We start from the raw sequence: 16,105 nt of genomic DNA, 5'->3' as shown, positions 1-16,105 counted from the left end.
CCCCCCCCCCCCCCCCCCCCGATTTCATCACTTTACTAGAGTGCTAGCTGGGGCGCGATCACTCTTCACTGGGTAACCCTCGAGTTAATCATTCATCCAGAACATTAAAGACATTTTTGCTTTATCATTGCCTGGCCCTAGATGTTGCTTTGTAGCCACTGGGGATTTGAATCCAGAGCCCAAGACACTCCAGTCCTGGCTGTGTTTTTGATGACATCTGCCCTCTAGTAATTCCCCTCTAAAAAAGTTCATAGGTGAGAAGATCCAATATTAAGAACTGGGCAAACCCTGCCAGGCCACAGTCCAGTGTCCTTGCTGGACAAATGAGGAAACCGAGGCTCCTTGCCCAACATCACCCAGCTCTGCAGCCTGGATTCCAACTCAGGACTCTGACACCAAATCCATTTTTTCTACTATAGCACATTTCCTCCAAAAGCCAAGATTGGCATTTGTCCTGGTTAATTTTTAGCTTTTTCATTTTGGCCCAGTCCTTACCCTGCCAGAGTCTTTTTGGAATCCACCCAGTTGGTGCTGTTTTTTTGGTTTATTCACCTAGTGCCTGGCTATGCTTCACAAACTTCTCCTGGTTTCTTGCCCCGGGTGCTAATTTAGCCGTTATTTTAGTAAACTTCTCCAGCAAGAAAAATGTCATTGTTTTGCCCCCAAGAAGCTCAGCAGCTGCCCCCTGGAATCTGAGGGTAGAATTTGGCCCTAGTTTAAGTGATTGGTAGGCATGATGATAGGCATGACCCACAAGCAGACAGATGGCAGCTAGCTGCCTCGGTGGATGAAATTTGTCTTCAGAACTGCCTTCTGCATTCCCCAACTCTGGGAGCCTCTGCAATTCCCCTCCAGATCACCGATGCTCCCAGGGCCCCACTTTGATATGCCTTACCTCCCCCGCCCCAAGCCTTGCCCTGCCAGACAGTGCTTTATGTTCTAACCTTTCCCATCCTCCTTTCCTTGCTTGCTTCCATTTACCTTCCTTCCTTCTCTCCCTTTTCCTTTTCTCTCTCTCTCTTTTCCCTTCATTTCTCTTTTTCTTTTTTCCTCCTTCCTCCTTTAGTCCTTTCTCCCCTCCTTTCTTTTTTCTCCCTTCTTCCTTTATCCTTTCTTCTCTCCTCCCTTTTGGCATAAGAATTATGAGGTGCCATCTTGGAAAAATGATCATGATGTCCTGGGGTGGATGAGTAGGTCTCATTTCTCGCTTCCCTCTGCCAGAGTGGATTGTGACTAGGGAGAATCATTCAGAGCTGATGAGAAATGCATCCACCTTTAGTCAACCTGCTGCTGACTCATTGGGTTCTAGGTCTGTGAGGGACTGCAGAGGCCATCTTCACTTCACACATAGGGAAACTGAGGCCCAACAAGCTTAAGGGACTTGCCCACAGTCACACATGTAGTGCGTGTCAGAGGTCAGACTTGAACTCACATCCTCCGACGACCACTCTCTGCCCCACTGAAGGATAGGCTGGTTGTCAGAATACAGATGCAGAGCCATTCACGAAGCCCATCTTCCAAGCCTTCTTAGCTTGATGGAACCTCCAAAGTGGGTGCTTTGTTGGAACAGCCTTTGGGAACTCAAGTCACCCCCGTTACCAGGACTTCAGAGGAGAATTCTTTTAGTCTTCGTACATCATTTTAAAGTGAATGCCCTGCTGGCCTGCCCTTCCTCGTGTAATGAGGCCACAGCACCCATCCTCTCATACGAGGAGCCATCTTCCGCCATCTTCCTTTTCCCGGGTCGCCAGCCTAGAATGTGTGATTAGATCTAGGAGTGCCAGGGAAGGAGCTTGTTCAGCCGTCATGATGGAATTGTGAAGCCCTTTAATGGAAAAGTGTGCTGCCAGAGAGGCCCAGGCAGGCCATTTGCTCCATCTCCCTCTGAGTAATTGAGCTGCATTTTCCCGGCGGTCACTCCAGAGAAGACGATGGGGGTTGTGTGGGGTCTCCTTGCTAGGGAGTCCGAGGCCATCCTGGAGGGCTGAGAGGAGGCGTGCTTTCCAGGCTTATTGCCCTGAGCCGGGGGCAGATAAAAGAAATCTGAGGAGAGAAAGGAGCCTAGTGGGGGGTTTCCTCTTCCTGCCCCTCCTTAGCTCATGTCCTCCCAAGCTAGAGGTGTGATTCTGCTCACCAGGAGAAGGAGATGAAGATCCATCTGCATCCCCCACACGAGTCTACTCGGGCCTTTGGTGCAGGTAAAATTAGACGGTGGTTGTTCATGCGGAGGGCATGATGGAAGATGAGATTGAGGAGGAGTGCCCAGCCTGCGGCATGTCCCCAAGGGGCAAGGGAGGACGGGAATATTTGGTAATAACTATTATCTATTAAAATGAGCCTCTTTACTTCTCATGTACAAAGCTGGGGTAAATGCTTGAATTTATTTCTTTAATGTTAACTAGGGGTCTAGGAAGGTGTGTAGGCAGCTAGGCGGCTCAGTGGCTAGAACACTGGGCCAGGAGTCAGGAAGACCTGAGTAAAAATCTAGCCTCAGACATTCAGTCCCAGTGTGTGACCCTGGACAAGTCACTTAACTTCAGTTTGGCCTAGTCTCCTGGAGAAGGAAATGGCAAACCACTCTAGTATCTGCCAAGAAAACCGCAAATGGGGCCAGGAAGAGTCAGCACGACTGAGACAAATGAACAACAGCAACAGGAAGATTTACTGAAACCTTGTAGTATGAGGACCACAAAAGGTTGGGAACTCTGGATAGAGGAGAGAGGTAGGAGGAATGGAGAACATGGGAAATCCATTTCAGAGAAAGGTGATTTTTTTTTTTCCCCCCTGTGGCTCCTTTGTCAGCATATCCCCTTGCCTTGAAATGTAAGTGTTGACGTGTTCCTGTAATGGCCTGTCCATATCCTAGAGAACTTTGTTTTCCATTTTGTTCCGTGAATGTTGGGTCTCCTGGTCTTTGGATCTCTCTCCTGCTTTGAAATCCCAGTGTGATCACAGGTGCCCTTGCCATGGTTTTTAAGACTCTACTTTGGCTCACACCTTAGGAGTTTCTGGATACTTTTTCTGAGTGTCTTATTTTGTTTTGTTTTAAAATAGGAGATCTCTGGAGAAGAAGGCAGAGCCCTCGTCCATCAGCTCTCCAATGAAAGTCGGCTCTCCATCACAGACTCCCTTTCTGAGTTTTTTGATGCCCAAGAAGTCTTACTCTCGCCAAGCTCCTCAGAAAATGAGGTTTGAGCTTTATTTACATTTTATTTTTCCTTAGGTTGCTTTAGTGATTTGTCCATAATGTTAACCAAATTACTACTACCACTACTACTACCACTACTACTACGACTACTACTACCACTACGACTACTACTACTACCACTACGACTACTACTACTACCACTACTACTACCACTATCACCAGCTAGCATTTATATAGTGCTATAAAATTTACAGAATGCTTTACATATGTGCTAATTAATTGCATCCTATGTAGTGAAAACCCATGCATGGTTGTTCTCTGTGATGACAAGACCTGATAGTAGGTGGCCAGAGTGCCCAGGGTGGGGTGGGACGGGAGTAGAGATATGTGGCTTTTTTATTCTACCATCCATTAAGCAATACTTTACCCCTTATCTCTTCAAACAAGCTGGCTGTCCTCTTCCCCACATCCTAAAAACTCCCAGACTCCCAAGTGGAACAAAATACTAACCCCCTATCCCAAAATCCAGGTCTTTCCAGGAGAGGCATGAGGATAAAGGGGAATGTGCCAGCTCTCTCTCAGGGCTCTACTAAATTGAGATCATTGACAGATTGGCCATGACAAAGTGGACTTGGAGCCGCTCTTGTTCAGCTCAAGTGGATTCATCTTAGTCAAATTCCATAGCAGTGAAGGAATTGACTGTCCTCTAGCCTTTGTCCCAATAGACTTTGACCTGTGTTTCCTTAAGATGAATATAGTCCCATGAGCTGATGACGGACTGGGCCACCAAGTGCTGTCCTGCTTCATTGGGCAGGCAAGAATCCTCCTAGTTCGTGAGGTCCTGAAGAACAAGGAAATGCTGCTCCCATAACTGGGCTTCTTAAATAGCGAGAGCATTCTCCTAGCAAGCTCGCCAATGCTATTGATTTCCAAAGATCCTATTATCATGGATAATAAACCTGGAAACTTCAACTCCATCTGGCTGTTTTCTCCTAACTAATTCAGAAAGAATAAGGGTTTATTATGATTCATCTCCCAAGTGGGGCTCTATCATCATAATGGTGATTCCATTCCATTTGATGTTTTTTCTGATAATAAGCCTGAGCATTTAAGAATGAATATTACTTGATTCCAGTAAATGGCTAATAGACTTGGAATGACTTTTTCATCAGTTTGGAGGAGATAGCCAGGAAAATAGTATGATTATAATGTATCAAAAAATATTTATACCTCATAGCTCCAGGAGCAGTTAGCCATTTGGGGAAATGGTCTGAGTTGCTATTTGTTCACATCTCATTACTGTGTGGTCCTAGAATTCTTAGTTTAATGAAGCCCACTTGTCTCTCCCCACAGGCCTCCGATGATGACTCATACGTCAGCGATGTAAGCGATAACGCCTCAGTGGATAACCTCAGCAATGATTTGGATAGTGAGAGACAGACTTTGGGTACGACCAAAACATTTTTTCTTGTCTGAAGGGGAAGGCTTTTCTCTTCATGGAGAAGCAGCATTTATTAAGCACTGGCTGTGTACAGGGATCTATGAAGCCTCCCTTGGAATGGAAGGTCCTTGAGGACAAGGACCACTCTTCATTTGTCTTTGTATCCCCATCCTCTAAGCCAGGATTTTGTCTATAGTAGGTGCTTAATAAATGCTCACTGAATTAGTCATAGAGAAGAATTACTGCAAGTGAGGTGTTTAAGACCTGGTTCTGAAATAGTCCCCGCTTGGAGATGTCATGGTCCAAAGACATGCATTTATATGGCATGGGAGCCTTAGAGTGCAGTGGAAGCTGGCGGGTGCACCAATCATTATGTTAATAATATTTTATTAAGCTGCTCATGTTCAGAGTTATCTTTCTTCCTTTACTGTTTACCAGAGGTGTCAAACTCACGACCCACAAACTCCCTCGTGGCCTGTATCAGACTGAAATGGAATTGGGAAATGTTTATCCAAATAAATAAAAATATATTGCAACATAGACGATGTTAATTTGTGGTTTTCTAAATCAAAAGGCAGCCTACAGGGATCCATTTCTATTTGGGTTTGACACCCCTGTTGTATATGTTCAGTGCCACAGGCTTGAAGTCACTAAGCTAACACAGCATCATGGAATATCATGCCTTCTCCATCCTTTTGGTTTTCTATGGCCACAGCCATGGAATGGGATAGTCACTGAGGACTGAAAGTGAGGATGACAAAGACCAGCCACAATGTTGGGTGTGAGCTGGCTGCCAAATGGGAGAAGTCAAGGAAAGATGTCTCCAAAGAGATGTTTACTCCAAAAGAAGGGCCAGTCGTATGGCAAGAGCCAAGAATAACCGATATCCACCCCTGGGCTCCAGGTCCATTGGTACCTTATATAGATGTCAAGGGAAAGTGAGGATGGGCCAACAACATGTTGGATGGAACCCAAGGGGGAAACTTATAGAAGGACATAGATGAGAGTCACCCAGACTGGGCAGACAGGAGCGGGTTGTGGCCTGTACCTAGCAGGAAGAGCCCCACTCATGAGATCACAGGTCAGAGGATCCAAAAGCTCCACCTGAAAGAGACCTCCACAGCCAAACAGCCGTTGGGTCCAACCCCCTCATTTTATAAAATAAGGAAACACACAGCTAGAAATGTCTAAGGTGAGATTGGAACCCAGATCTTCCTGACTCCCATTCCAATGCCTTCTCCTCCCCCCAGGCAGCCTCCCCACTCTGTTAGAATACTAGAGTACTTAAGTGTCTTTTGTATGGCTTGTGACATGGTGGGCATCCCGGGCTATGTCAGAAGGGCACCTACCTCATCCTCGGGAGTTTGGGAGAGGGAGAATCACAGTTTAGAAAGTGTCAGGCTATGTCCCATGAGATGTCCCGAGGACACCTCCTGCAACCAATTGAAATTATCTTGCTAAAAAGGATGGCAAGAGTTTGATCTTTTTCTTATAATGTTTAAGGTGAATATTGCTTGATTCTAGGAGTGGCTAATAGGCTCTGAATGATTTGGGGGGCAAATAAAACTCCAGAACTCCCGATGATCAGAGCTCATTGAAGACAATTCATTGCTTGTGATTTGGGGAGGATTTAGCTCTAGAAAAGTCCATTCCACGATTTTAGGATTCCGACCACCTGAAGCCAGGGAGAACCAAGCCCAGGGGCTCTCGGGCAGGCCTCGGCTAGAGGTGCCAGTCAGTAGAGGGCTACATTCTTGGGGAGCGAGCAGGAAGAGAATCGCCCCACTTGGAGCACTCCATCGACGTCGTGCTATAGTGCTGTCTGAACCCTGAACCTCACAGGACCTTTGCACGTTGCCCTTTGTTCTTTCTTCTTTCTATCTCTACTCGGGCTTCACGGTTAGCTCATGAGATTCTTGAAGGCAGGGCTAACAGCTTATGCCTCTGTCCCCCACCCCCGCCCCCCACATCTAGGTTGGGGGCCCTCCATACAGTAGACACATAATAAATACTGGTTAAGGAGTACCATTAATACTAAACAGTCTACCACCTCGTCAGAAACAGTATCAAAAAAGCAGCAGGTCATCTGGAGCCCCGGCCTTAACGTCAGGAAACCTGAATCCAGAAGAGGAGGAGGAAGACCTACCTATTTCCTCTAGCCCTAGGATGGAAAAGGCCAAGAACCTCTTGGCTGGAAGGAAGAAGGAGCAAGAGCATTCAGACGGGCAACTCCAGAAGCAGGGGGTCTGCCCTGGGACCCCGAGCCCACAGCTGTGTGTGGAGCGCAGCAGTCGGGCAGCCTGGGCATGAGGAGGCGGTGCCAGGGTGGCCTGTTTGCTAACAGGCATTTTCATCGAATCTTGGTGGTGTACTACGGACAGCGATTGCCCGACAAAGAATCCCAAAGAGAAGAGAAGCTCCGACCTTCTGCTGGCAGGGATGGAGTTTAGCACCCGGCACATCTCAGGAAAAAAACCAACACGCTGTGGGCAAGCTGCAGGCTCTGGGGACAAGCACCGATGAGCAAAGGAAGAAGAGAGAAGCTCTGGATCCTGAACTTTTAGAGTCTTCTCTACAGACTAGACCTGGACTAGGAGTCTGGAGAATTCATGGTGTCATGGTAAGAAGGCTGGACCTAGACTAAGGGAGACATGACATGGGTTCCAATACCAAATCTCAGCTCTGTGACCTAGGGAAAATTCCTCGACCTCCCTTAGCCTCAGTTTCCTCATCTGTAAAATTAGATAACTCAATAATATTTAAGGTTTCTGTGAGGCAAAAATATATCTAAAGTGTCTTAAAATGTTATGAAACTTGTCCTTGTTATTATTCTTATAAACATTCTATCACCTGAATATCGATGGTCCTTATACATCATCAATATTGAAAAATGAAGCATTTTCTGGTAATTCATTGAGTTACCTAATTATTCAGTATGGAATAATAACAGCTGGCATCTTGCTAACATTTTAAGGTTTGTAGAGCACCTCCTAGGACAACTAGGTATGCAGTGGATAGAGCACCATACCTAAAGTCAGAAAGACTTGAGTTCAAATCTAGCCTCAGACCCTTCTAAGCTTTTTGACTTTAGGCAAGCCCTTAACTCTACCTCAGTTTCTATAAAATGAGTTAATAATCCCTACAGGGTATTTATCATTCAGTCAGCAAGCATGAATTAATTGATTACTAGATGCCAGGCACTGAGCTAAGTCTGGGGATGCAAAGACAAATCATCGAGGTCACATTCTAATGCAGGAGGCAACATGCCAAAAAAAACCCAAAAATATACAAAAGGCAAATACTGTGGAAATGGGAAGAGAGGAGGGACAGAAAATCCTCCTGCAGAGAGTGGGATTTGAGCTGACTCTTGAAGGAATCCAGAAGGTGGGGGCGAGTGGGGTGGGGGGAGAGCTAGGCGTGGGGGACAGCCAGAGATGAGATTATCCAAAGATGGAATATCCTGTAAGAGGAACAGCAAAAAGGGGAGGAAATGCTTTCTAAACCATAAAATGTTATAGAAATGAGAGCTTAGTTTTGCTTTTCTCAAAGGCAACCATACCAACATGGCACCTGGGTCTGGGTGGGGTGACAGAAGGGAGGAGTGTATATGACGAATTCTGAGAAACACAGGAAGATTTGTATGAACTGATGCAGAGGTTAGCAAAAGGGAAACCATACTATTTATGCAAAGACCTTGTAAAGGAAGGCCAGCACCGGGAGATTGGAGTGACCAGTCTTGGAGAAGGGATAAGGAAATGCCTCTCCCTGTGTGTCCGGAAGAGGTGCTGGACAACGGATATAAGACGTCACACACGCTGTCAGACATTGTTGGGGCAGATGCTTTCTCTTAATCATTTTTATTTCTCACAAAGGAAGACCCACTGGGCACATGGTTGGGTACCACAATATATTCAGATATGGCTGATGTGAAAACATCAACAAATTCATTTTTTTTTCAGTTAGTCCATTTTAACAAGAGAATATGGGAAAGAAGGCAATTGGTGAGCCAAAAATGAGTCAATGTTCATTCCCTTCCAGGTCCCATTCTTGAAAGTGACCCAAGAGGCCAGACCCAACGCCGGACCTGCTTGCCGGCACCCTGCCCCAATACCAGCAACATCAGCCTCTGGAATATTTTGAGAAACAACATTGGGAAGGACCTGTCCAAGGTGGCCATGCCTGTGGAGCTGAATGAGCCTCTGAGTGCCCTGCAGCGCCTCTGCGAGGAGCTGGAATACAGTGAGCTTTTGGACCAGGCATCCAGGACCCCGGACCCACTGGAAAGGATGGTGAGAGGGGGAAGGGCTACTGCAGACCTGGGGTAATGTCTGCAAGGGAGCAAGCCCTGTGGAGTCAGGTGTTGATCAGGGCTTCTTAAGCTGGGGTCCGGGAACTTTAAAAGAAGAGCCATTTTGGTAACTGTGTTTTTAATAGAAACCCCAGGATCTCAGAGGCCATCTCCTCCAACCCCCTCATTTTAGAGGGGTAGAAATCAAGGCCAGCGAGCTTCTCTTCTTGGCCCACTTTTGGTGCCTCTCTCACCACAACGTGGGGGACATTCCATGAGGGGGTGTTCTTGTCTCCCATCCCCAACCACACACATACTTTACAAATAGGGTTAAACTATGTATTCCTTTCATTATATTTTGGTTATATTTGGGGGGGAGGGGATCACCCAAAGCCTAGTTGGTTCAGGGTTAATGACCTATCACCAAATCACCAAATATATTGCCGGGGAAGGCTGAAGCATCCCTGGTGATTTCTGTGAGTCGGCTCTTTTCTTTTAGAGCAACATGAAGGCTGGCAAGGGAATGAAGGTGGATGCCAACCCACGGGGCACTTTGGTACCTTCCAAGAGCCTGCGCAAGGTTCTGGAGTCATTTGCATAGTAGCTGGAACAAAGTCATTGAACAAGTATTCCCCAAAAGACAGGATGACCTCAATGAATGGACCTGGAAAGGAAGGGATTATTTGTTACCTGGGCACAAAGGAACAATGAGCTTGACAACCTCACCCAGAGGAATAGATGGCCCAGTGTAGAAGGGGTTGGCTTTGGACTCAGAGTGCCCAGGTTCAAATCCAGGCTCTGCCACTCATTCCTATTATGCCCTGGGTTGGGCATGTTACTCATCTCTCTGGACATCTGTTCCCTCATCTGTAAAATGAGGCAATTGGCCTAAATGACCCCAAAGAGCCCATCCGGCCCTAGAACTGTGACCTTGAGAGATGGCACAATCTGTCAGAAACTGAGGCCCATTGTGTGTAATGAGGGCCTCTGTAGATTTTCTCTAGCTAATAGGTAATCTGGAGAGTGGGGGATTTTCTTTGAAAGGTCCCTCCCAGCCCTAAGTTGAAGATACAAGAAACTTGGTATATTTCTGTTTCTTTTAGGAAATCTTGCCTATTCCATGCTGGGAGAAAGCGCCCCTCTAGAGAGTAGCAGGGAGGCAATCTGGTGACCTCAAACCACTTTGCTCAGCTTCCGCTCCAGATGCTTTTTTTTATTTTTCCTGTTTCACCCAGAAAAGCAAAACCTTTTGAAGTCACTGTGCACCCCCCAGTGGCCTGTTTCAGCCTTTTCAGCCTGTTTTGAGAAGGTCAGATGTCCCAAAGGACAGAGTGTTCTGTGGGTGATGATGAATGTTACAGGCCCAGTTTTATCAGAAAGACTCTCTGGGATCTGAAAATGCCCAGCTGATAAGGATTCCCTGGAAACTGCCATTTCTGAAGCGGTTTTCCTTCTGATTATTTTTCCCTTGCTTTTTTGCTCCTTTGTTTCAAGTCTAGGGAACACAAGAATCCACATTCTTCATTAACAAGTACAATAGAATTCAACTGAACAAACATTTTTAAGCACTTAGTGCCTAATAAAAACAGTCTCTGTGCTGTTTGCCCTGGACGCAAAGACAACAGGCAAAAAAGTAGTCTCTGCCCTCAGGGAGTTTCTGTTCAGTGGGGGAGACAGTGCACCATCTATAAGTACATGCAAACTATACTCCAGGGAAAAGAGCAGTAAATTTGGGGGATCAGGAAAGGTCTGTGGAGGCAGCTGAAAGAGATCCAGAGATGGAAGTGGGGAGGAGAGAGAGTGTTGATGGCAGGGAGCACAGACAGCACACAGGATGCAATGAGGTGTCTAGGGAAGTTGCACAGAGACCTATTGGCCTGGAATGTCAAGTGTGTTTGAGGGAAGATGGGCAATTTAGTTGGGGGTGCTGGGTGGGAGGCCACGATACTGTATATTGATTCTAAGGCAGAAGAGCAATAAGGGGTAGGCAAAAGGGTTTAAGTAACTTACCCAAAGTCACATAGCTAGTAAGTATCTAAGGTTATATTTGAACCCAGAACCTTCTATATCAAGACTTTCTCAATCCACTGAGCCACCTAACTTCCCCCTTTTCAGGGTTTTCTAATCCAGTTTAAATCAACTAGTCCTTTTCTTCCAAAGGCAGCCTAACTTGGTAGTTAGAGCACTGGATTGGCCATGAGAAAGACTCTGGGCAAGTTACATAAACTTTAATCCTCATAACAATTGCTAATTTTTTTATTAGCTCTTGAAAGTTTGCAAACATCTTTAGAGACATGGTCACATTTGAGCCTCCCAGTGTGGCCTTATGAGGTCAGTGTTCTGGTTTTAAAGACCCATAACTTGTAGGGTTGTGAGCAGCTTAAATGAGGTTTTAAAGTGCATGACAAACCTTAGAATACTATAGAAATATCGGCATTATTATTATTATTAAATGTCCCCTTTAGCCACATCCTTGAACCCAGGCAGAAGAGGAGAAAAGAGCTAAAACACAAACTGTGTAATCTAATAGCTCGTGGCAGTGTGTTTTTAAGTATATATGTGTGGCCCTGGGCAAGTCATTTAACCCTAATTGCCTAGTCCTTGTTGCTCTTCTGTCTTAGAATTTTTACTAAGACAGAAAGTAAGTGATGAAAAATAAATAAATAAAATGTCCTTTGTGCTTCTGATTTTCTTGTATCTATATAGGCTCGGCTCAGGGTATCGGTCCTCCCAGGCCTTCCCTATTCCCCCAGTAGTTAACTCTTTCTCTCTCAACTTATTTCTTGGTCTAGTCTGTCTTCCCCCTTCCCCTAATAGACTCTAAGCCCTTTTAGGGCAGGCATCAGAGGATCATTGCCTTAAAGCTAGGGGGCCCTTTGGGACCGTCTAGTCCACCCCACTCACATTGAAGTGGAAGGTCCCATAACTACTCATCATCAGAAGTAGGGTTCAAACTTAGGTCCTTGGTCTCAAGGTTTAGTGCACTTTCCTCTATACCACGCTGCTTGCTTAGATTCAGGAAGACCAAATTTTAAGCTTGCCTCAGATACTTAGTAGCTATATGACCTTGGCCGTGTCACTTAATATCTGACTACCTCAGCTTTTCCACCTGGAAAATAAGGGGATTAAACTTGATCCAAGGTCAATTCAAGCTCTAAATCTATCATCTAGGACTGTTCCACTATTGATTGTCATTCTATCCCCAGCCCCCAGCCTAGAAGGGGCTCAATGAATGTTGTTCGGTCTAACACTCATGACCCCATTTGGAGTTTTCTTGGCAAAGAGATTGAAGTAGGAGGGCACCTAGGTGGCTCCGTGGATAAAGAGCCAGGCCTGGAGACAGGAGATTCTGGGTTAAAATGTGGCCTCAAACACTTCCTAGCTTTGTGACCTTGGACAGGTCACTTAACCCTAATTGCCTAGCCCTTACTGCTATTCTGCCTTGGAACTAATACTTAGTATTGATTCTAAGATGGAAAGTAAGCGTTTTAAAAAGAAGAAAAACATTCTGGGATGGTTTACCATTTCCTTCTCAGGCTTATTTTACAGATGAGGAAACTGAGGCAAACAAGGCAAGATGATTTGCCCAGGGTCACACAGTTAGAAAGTGCCTGAGCTTGGATTTGAACTCATGAAGATGAGTCTTCCTGACTCAGGTTCCATGTTCTATACACTGTGTACCCAGCTGATGCAGAGGCTCAGTTTGAATATTCACAATGCCAAATGCTTTGCAGACATCTTATTTTATCCTTACAACAACCCTATGATAAATGAGGAATTATTATCCCCATTTTCCAGGTGAAGAAACAGAGGCTAAGAGTGGTTAAGGTGCTTTCCTGTGGTCACATAGCTAATAAGTATCCGGGGTAGGCTTCGAACTTGGGTTTTCCTGTCTCCGGGTTCCATGACCCTCAGCTGGTCACTAAGCTTGCTTGCTGAGTTGATCGTGTTCCTTTCTCCCTATTCGCAGGTGTACGTGGCGGCCTTTGCCGTTTCTGCCTATGCATCCAGCTATTTCCGAGCAGGGAGCAAACCCTTCAATCCAGTGCTCGGAGAGACCTATGAATGTATCCACGAGGAGAAGGGCTTCCAGTATTTTTCAGAGCAGGTGAGGCTGCTGCTGCTGCTCCCGTGTTTTGTTTTAAACACTCACCGTCTGTCTTAGTAACAACCCCAAGACAGAAGGGCAAGGGCCAGGCAAAAGGGTCAAGTAACTTGCTCAGGGTCGCAAAGCTACTAAGTACTTGAGGCCAAATTTGAACTCAGGTCCCCCAGCTCCAAGCCTGGTGCTCTCTCTATTCCCTGCACCCGCTAGCTGCCCCTGATGCCGCTCTGAAAACCCTGTTCTGAGGATTCGGAAAGGTGGGGTCTTCCAGAAACACCTGGGAGGCATCCCTCAAGCTCCCACGGATTGTTACACCCGAATTAGCCTTGTTCTCTATCGCCGTCTTGGATAATTTCCTTCCTCTTCCTCAGGCGTCAGTTCGTATCTCTTCCCCAACCTTCCTCCATGAAACTTAGCCCCCTCTCCTGTCTGTCCACTTGCCGGAGCAACTCTACACCAAGCTGGCAGGGACAACGGAGAGCATCTTCTCGGGTGACCGTCATCCGAGATGTTCTGGTGGGCACGAGATGGCTTGGCCCTGCAGTGTGAGGAGAGCGTCGGCACTCTTCAGCAGGTGCCGCCCACCAAACCCATGGCCCAATGGTCCAAGCAACGACAGCCCCCAATCAACTGTTAGTGACTGAATTAACTAGTCAAGGGACCAGACAGGCACGGCATTGGGTCCGAACCGTCCCTCCTGACTCCTGCACCGATTCAGGGAGAAGAGCACCAATGCTCATCGTGGAGCTTCCTCTCAACCTGTCGGCCACGCTTGCCTTTATGTGTCATGTGTGCCCCAGCGGTGCTCCCCCACCTCGGCGTTCTCCTGCCTCTTCCGGGGGGCTGAGCTTGGCCTTGATCGCTGCCCAGCCTCCACTTCCCTTGTCTCCATGGGCTCCTTTCCATCCGCATGATTGTCGTTGCGTCAGTTCTTCTAAATCTTCCTGGTTTGCTCCAGAAGCTTCGTCGTCGTTGCCTCTCGGGGGCACTAACATTCTGTCCCGCGGGTTGGTTTGGCCGTTCCTCCCTCGGCCGCCAGAGGCTTTATTCCCCGGGGAGCCCCCTGCCTGCCGCCCCCAAACTCTGACCCGTGAGACAGGACGTACTATCTGGGGAAGGCCTAACTCCTGGGAAGTTGTTGGGACCTTGATTTGCCCCCTTTCCAAGCATGCCCTTTGCTCCTTGGGACAGACACCGCTGGGCTGCCGTCTCTTCTGTGTGAATAACCCTTCCGTAAGGTTTCCTGGAAGGTCTTTTGTTTCCAGGCAGAGCATTAAATATTCTTGTGATGAGAGAAGCAAAGACTCGGGGCACCGGGTCCAACTCCTTTATTTGTTTGTTTGTTTGTTTTGTTGTTTTCTTAACCCTTTACCTTCTGTCTTCGAGTCAATACTGTATATCAGTTCCAAGGCAGAAGAGTGGTAGCGGCTAGGCAATGGGTCTTAAAGTGACTCACCCAAGGTCACACAGCTGGGAAGCGTCTGAGGCCAAATTTGAACCCAGGAATTCCCCTCTCTAGGCCTGGCTCAATCCACGGGGCCACTTCACTGCCCCCAAGACTCCTTTATTTTAAAGATAAGGCAACTGAGGCCTCGAGTGACAAGGGAATTTATGAGAGGTTATATAGGCAACAAGGGCGGATCTGGGATTCAATTCCACATTTAAAGGATCATAAAACAAGGATTAGAACTGGAAGGGACGTGCAGAGGCCATCGTGTGCTAAGCTGGAGATGGTATGTAATTTGTCCTGGGGCATATAGGGCAACCAGGTGGCAGAGTGGGAAGAATTCCAGGCCTAGAGCCCACAAGAATGATTCGACCCGAGTTCAAATCTGACCTCATATTCTTCCTAACTGTGTGACCCTGGGAAAGTCCCGCGATCCTGTTGGCCTCAGTTTCCTCATCTGTAAAATGAGCTGAAGAAGGAAATGGCCAACCCCTCCAGTGTCTTTACTAAGAATGGGGTCATGGAGAGTCTTAAAAAGGATTCAGCAACAATATGGGTCACAGAAGGGGGAAGAGAAGGAAATAAGCACTTATTTAGCATCTACTGTGTACCTGGTGGTCCTGTGCTAAACACTTAAAATCTCTTTATTTGATCCTCTGCAACTAACAGCTTTGGGAGGTGACCCCCATTTGACAGATGAGGAAGCTGAGACAAGTAGGGGTTAAGTGACTTGCCCAGGATCACAGAGCGACGCAGGATCTGAGGCTGAATTTGAACTCGGGGCTTTCCGAGTCTTGGCTCGGCACGCCATCCCCGGCGTGCTAGTGTGTCTGTACCCCCAGCTGCCTCTACAACAATAATAGTTAGAAGTTTAAACCGTGCTTCAAACTTTGCACAGCTCTTTAGAGATGCCATATTGTATGGGGCGCAGCCGGGTGGTGAACGCGGGTCTTCTGACCCAGAGCCCAGTTTGCCTTCCACGCCGTGTGGAGGAGGCTTTGCCCAGCCCTCCGGCAGCATTCAAGGTGACCTTGAAGGGAGTTTTACAGAAGAGGGAACCGAGGCTTAGAGAGAGGAAGTTGCCGGTGAGGGGCCTGAGCCTCTGCTTTCATCTGGGCGCCTCCAGCGAGTGACAACCCCTGGCCTAGGACAGAGACCTCCAGGCGTCCGAGCCTCCGAGCGCTCCGGCTCGGCTCCAGGGAACGAGCCCGGCCCGGCTCGGGCGGCCCGGACGAGTTGTGGCGTCGTCCCTCCCTCGTGGTTAGACCCGACACGACAATTAGATGGAGACGATAACCAGGCCGCCGCCGCAGGGGGTTCTTTAGCCTTTTCTTCAGTAAGTGAGACAGAAATGAAGGTTCTCCGCCTGACGGGACCGGCGGCTGCTCGGCTGTTCCTGGACTTTCCTAATCGCTTTGCTGATGAGACGTTTGTTCTCAGCCTTCAGGAGAGAAACTGCACCCAATTGGGTCCGACGAGTGTGGGCCGTCTGTCGGGGCTCCTTGGTGCCAGGCACGGGCCAGAAGTAAAACCCTCTGGGGGGCCCCCGGGGAGCTTCCACCCTTGGGGGGTGCACTCGTGGGTGCTCTCGTGGGGCCCGGCGTGGCCGCGGCTAGTTCAGTGGCCTCGATCTGAGGAGGCTCATGGAGACACGGCCAGAGGCACCGAGTGGGCCC

The 16,105-nt window shown here is 47.6% G+C and overlaps 1 protein-coding gene across 2 annotated transcripts in view; it reads left to right on the top strand.

The window, feature by feature from the left end:
• OSBPL3 (oxysterol binding protein like 3) overlaps positions 1 to 16,105 on the top strand; it is a 100,533-nt gene that overhangs the window by 57,618 nt on the left and 26,810 nt on the right. For both annotated transcript variants that reach the window (XM_044678764.1, XM_044678763.1), the window contains 4 exons: positions 3,055 to 3,189; positions 4,502 to 4,595; positions 8,628 to 8,878; positions 12,848 to 12,985. In XM_044678764.1, coding sequence (XP_044534699.1) covers positions 3,055 to 3,189; positions 4,502 to 4,595; positions 8,628 to 8,878; positions 12,848 to 12,985 — 618 coding nt within the window. The remainder of the gene's footprint in view (positions 1 to 3,054; positions 3,190 to 4,501; positions 4,596 to 8,627; positions 8,879 to 12,847; positions 12,986 to 16,105) is intronic.

The sequence above is a fragment of the Gracilinanus agilis genome, chromosome 5 (genome assembly GCF_016433145.1).
Source record: "Gracilinanus agilis isolate LMUSP501 chromosome 5, AgileGrace, whole genome shotgun sequence".
Classification (NCBI taxonomy): Eukaryota; Metazoa; Chordata; class Mammalia; order Didelphimorphia; family Didelphidae; genus Gracilinanus; species Gracilinanus agilis.
This window is presented reverse-complemented; position numbering and strand designations above follow the sequence as displayed.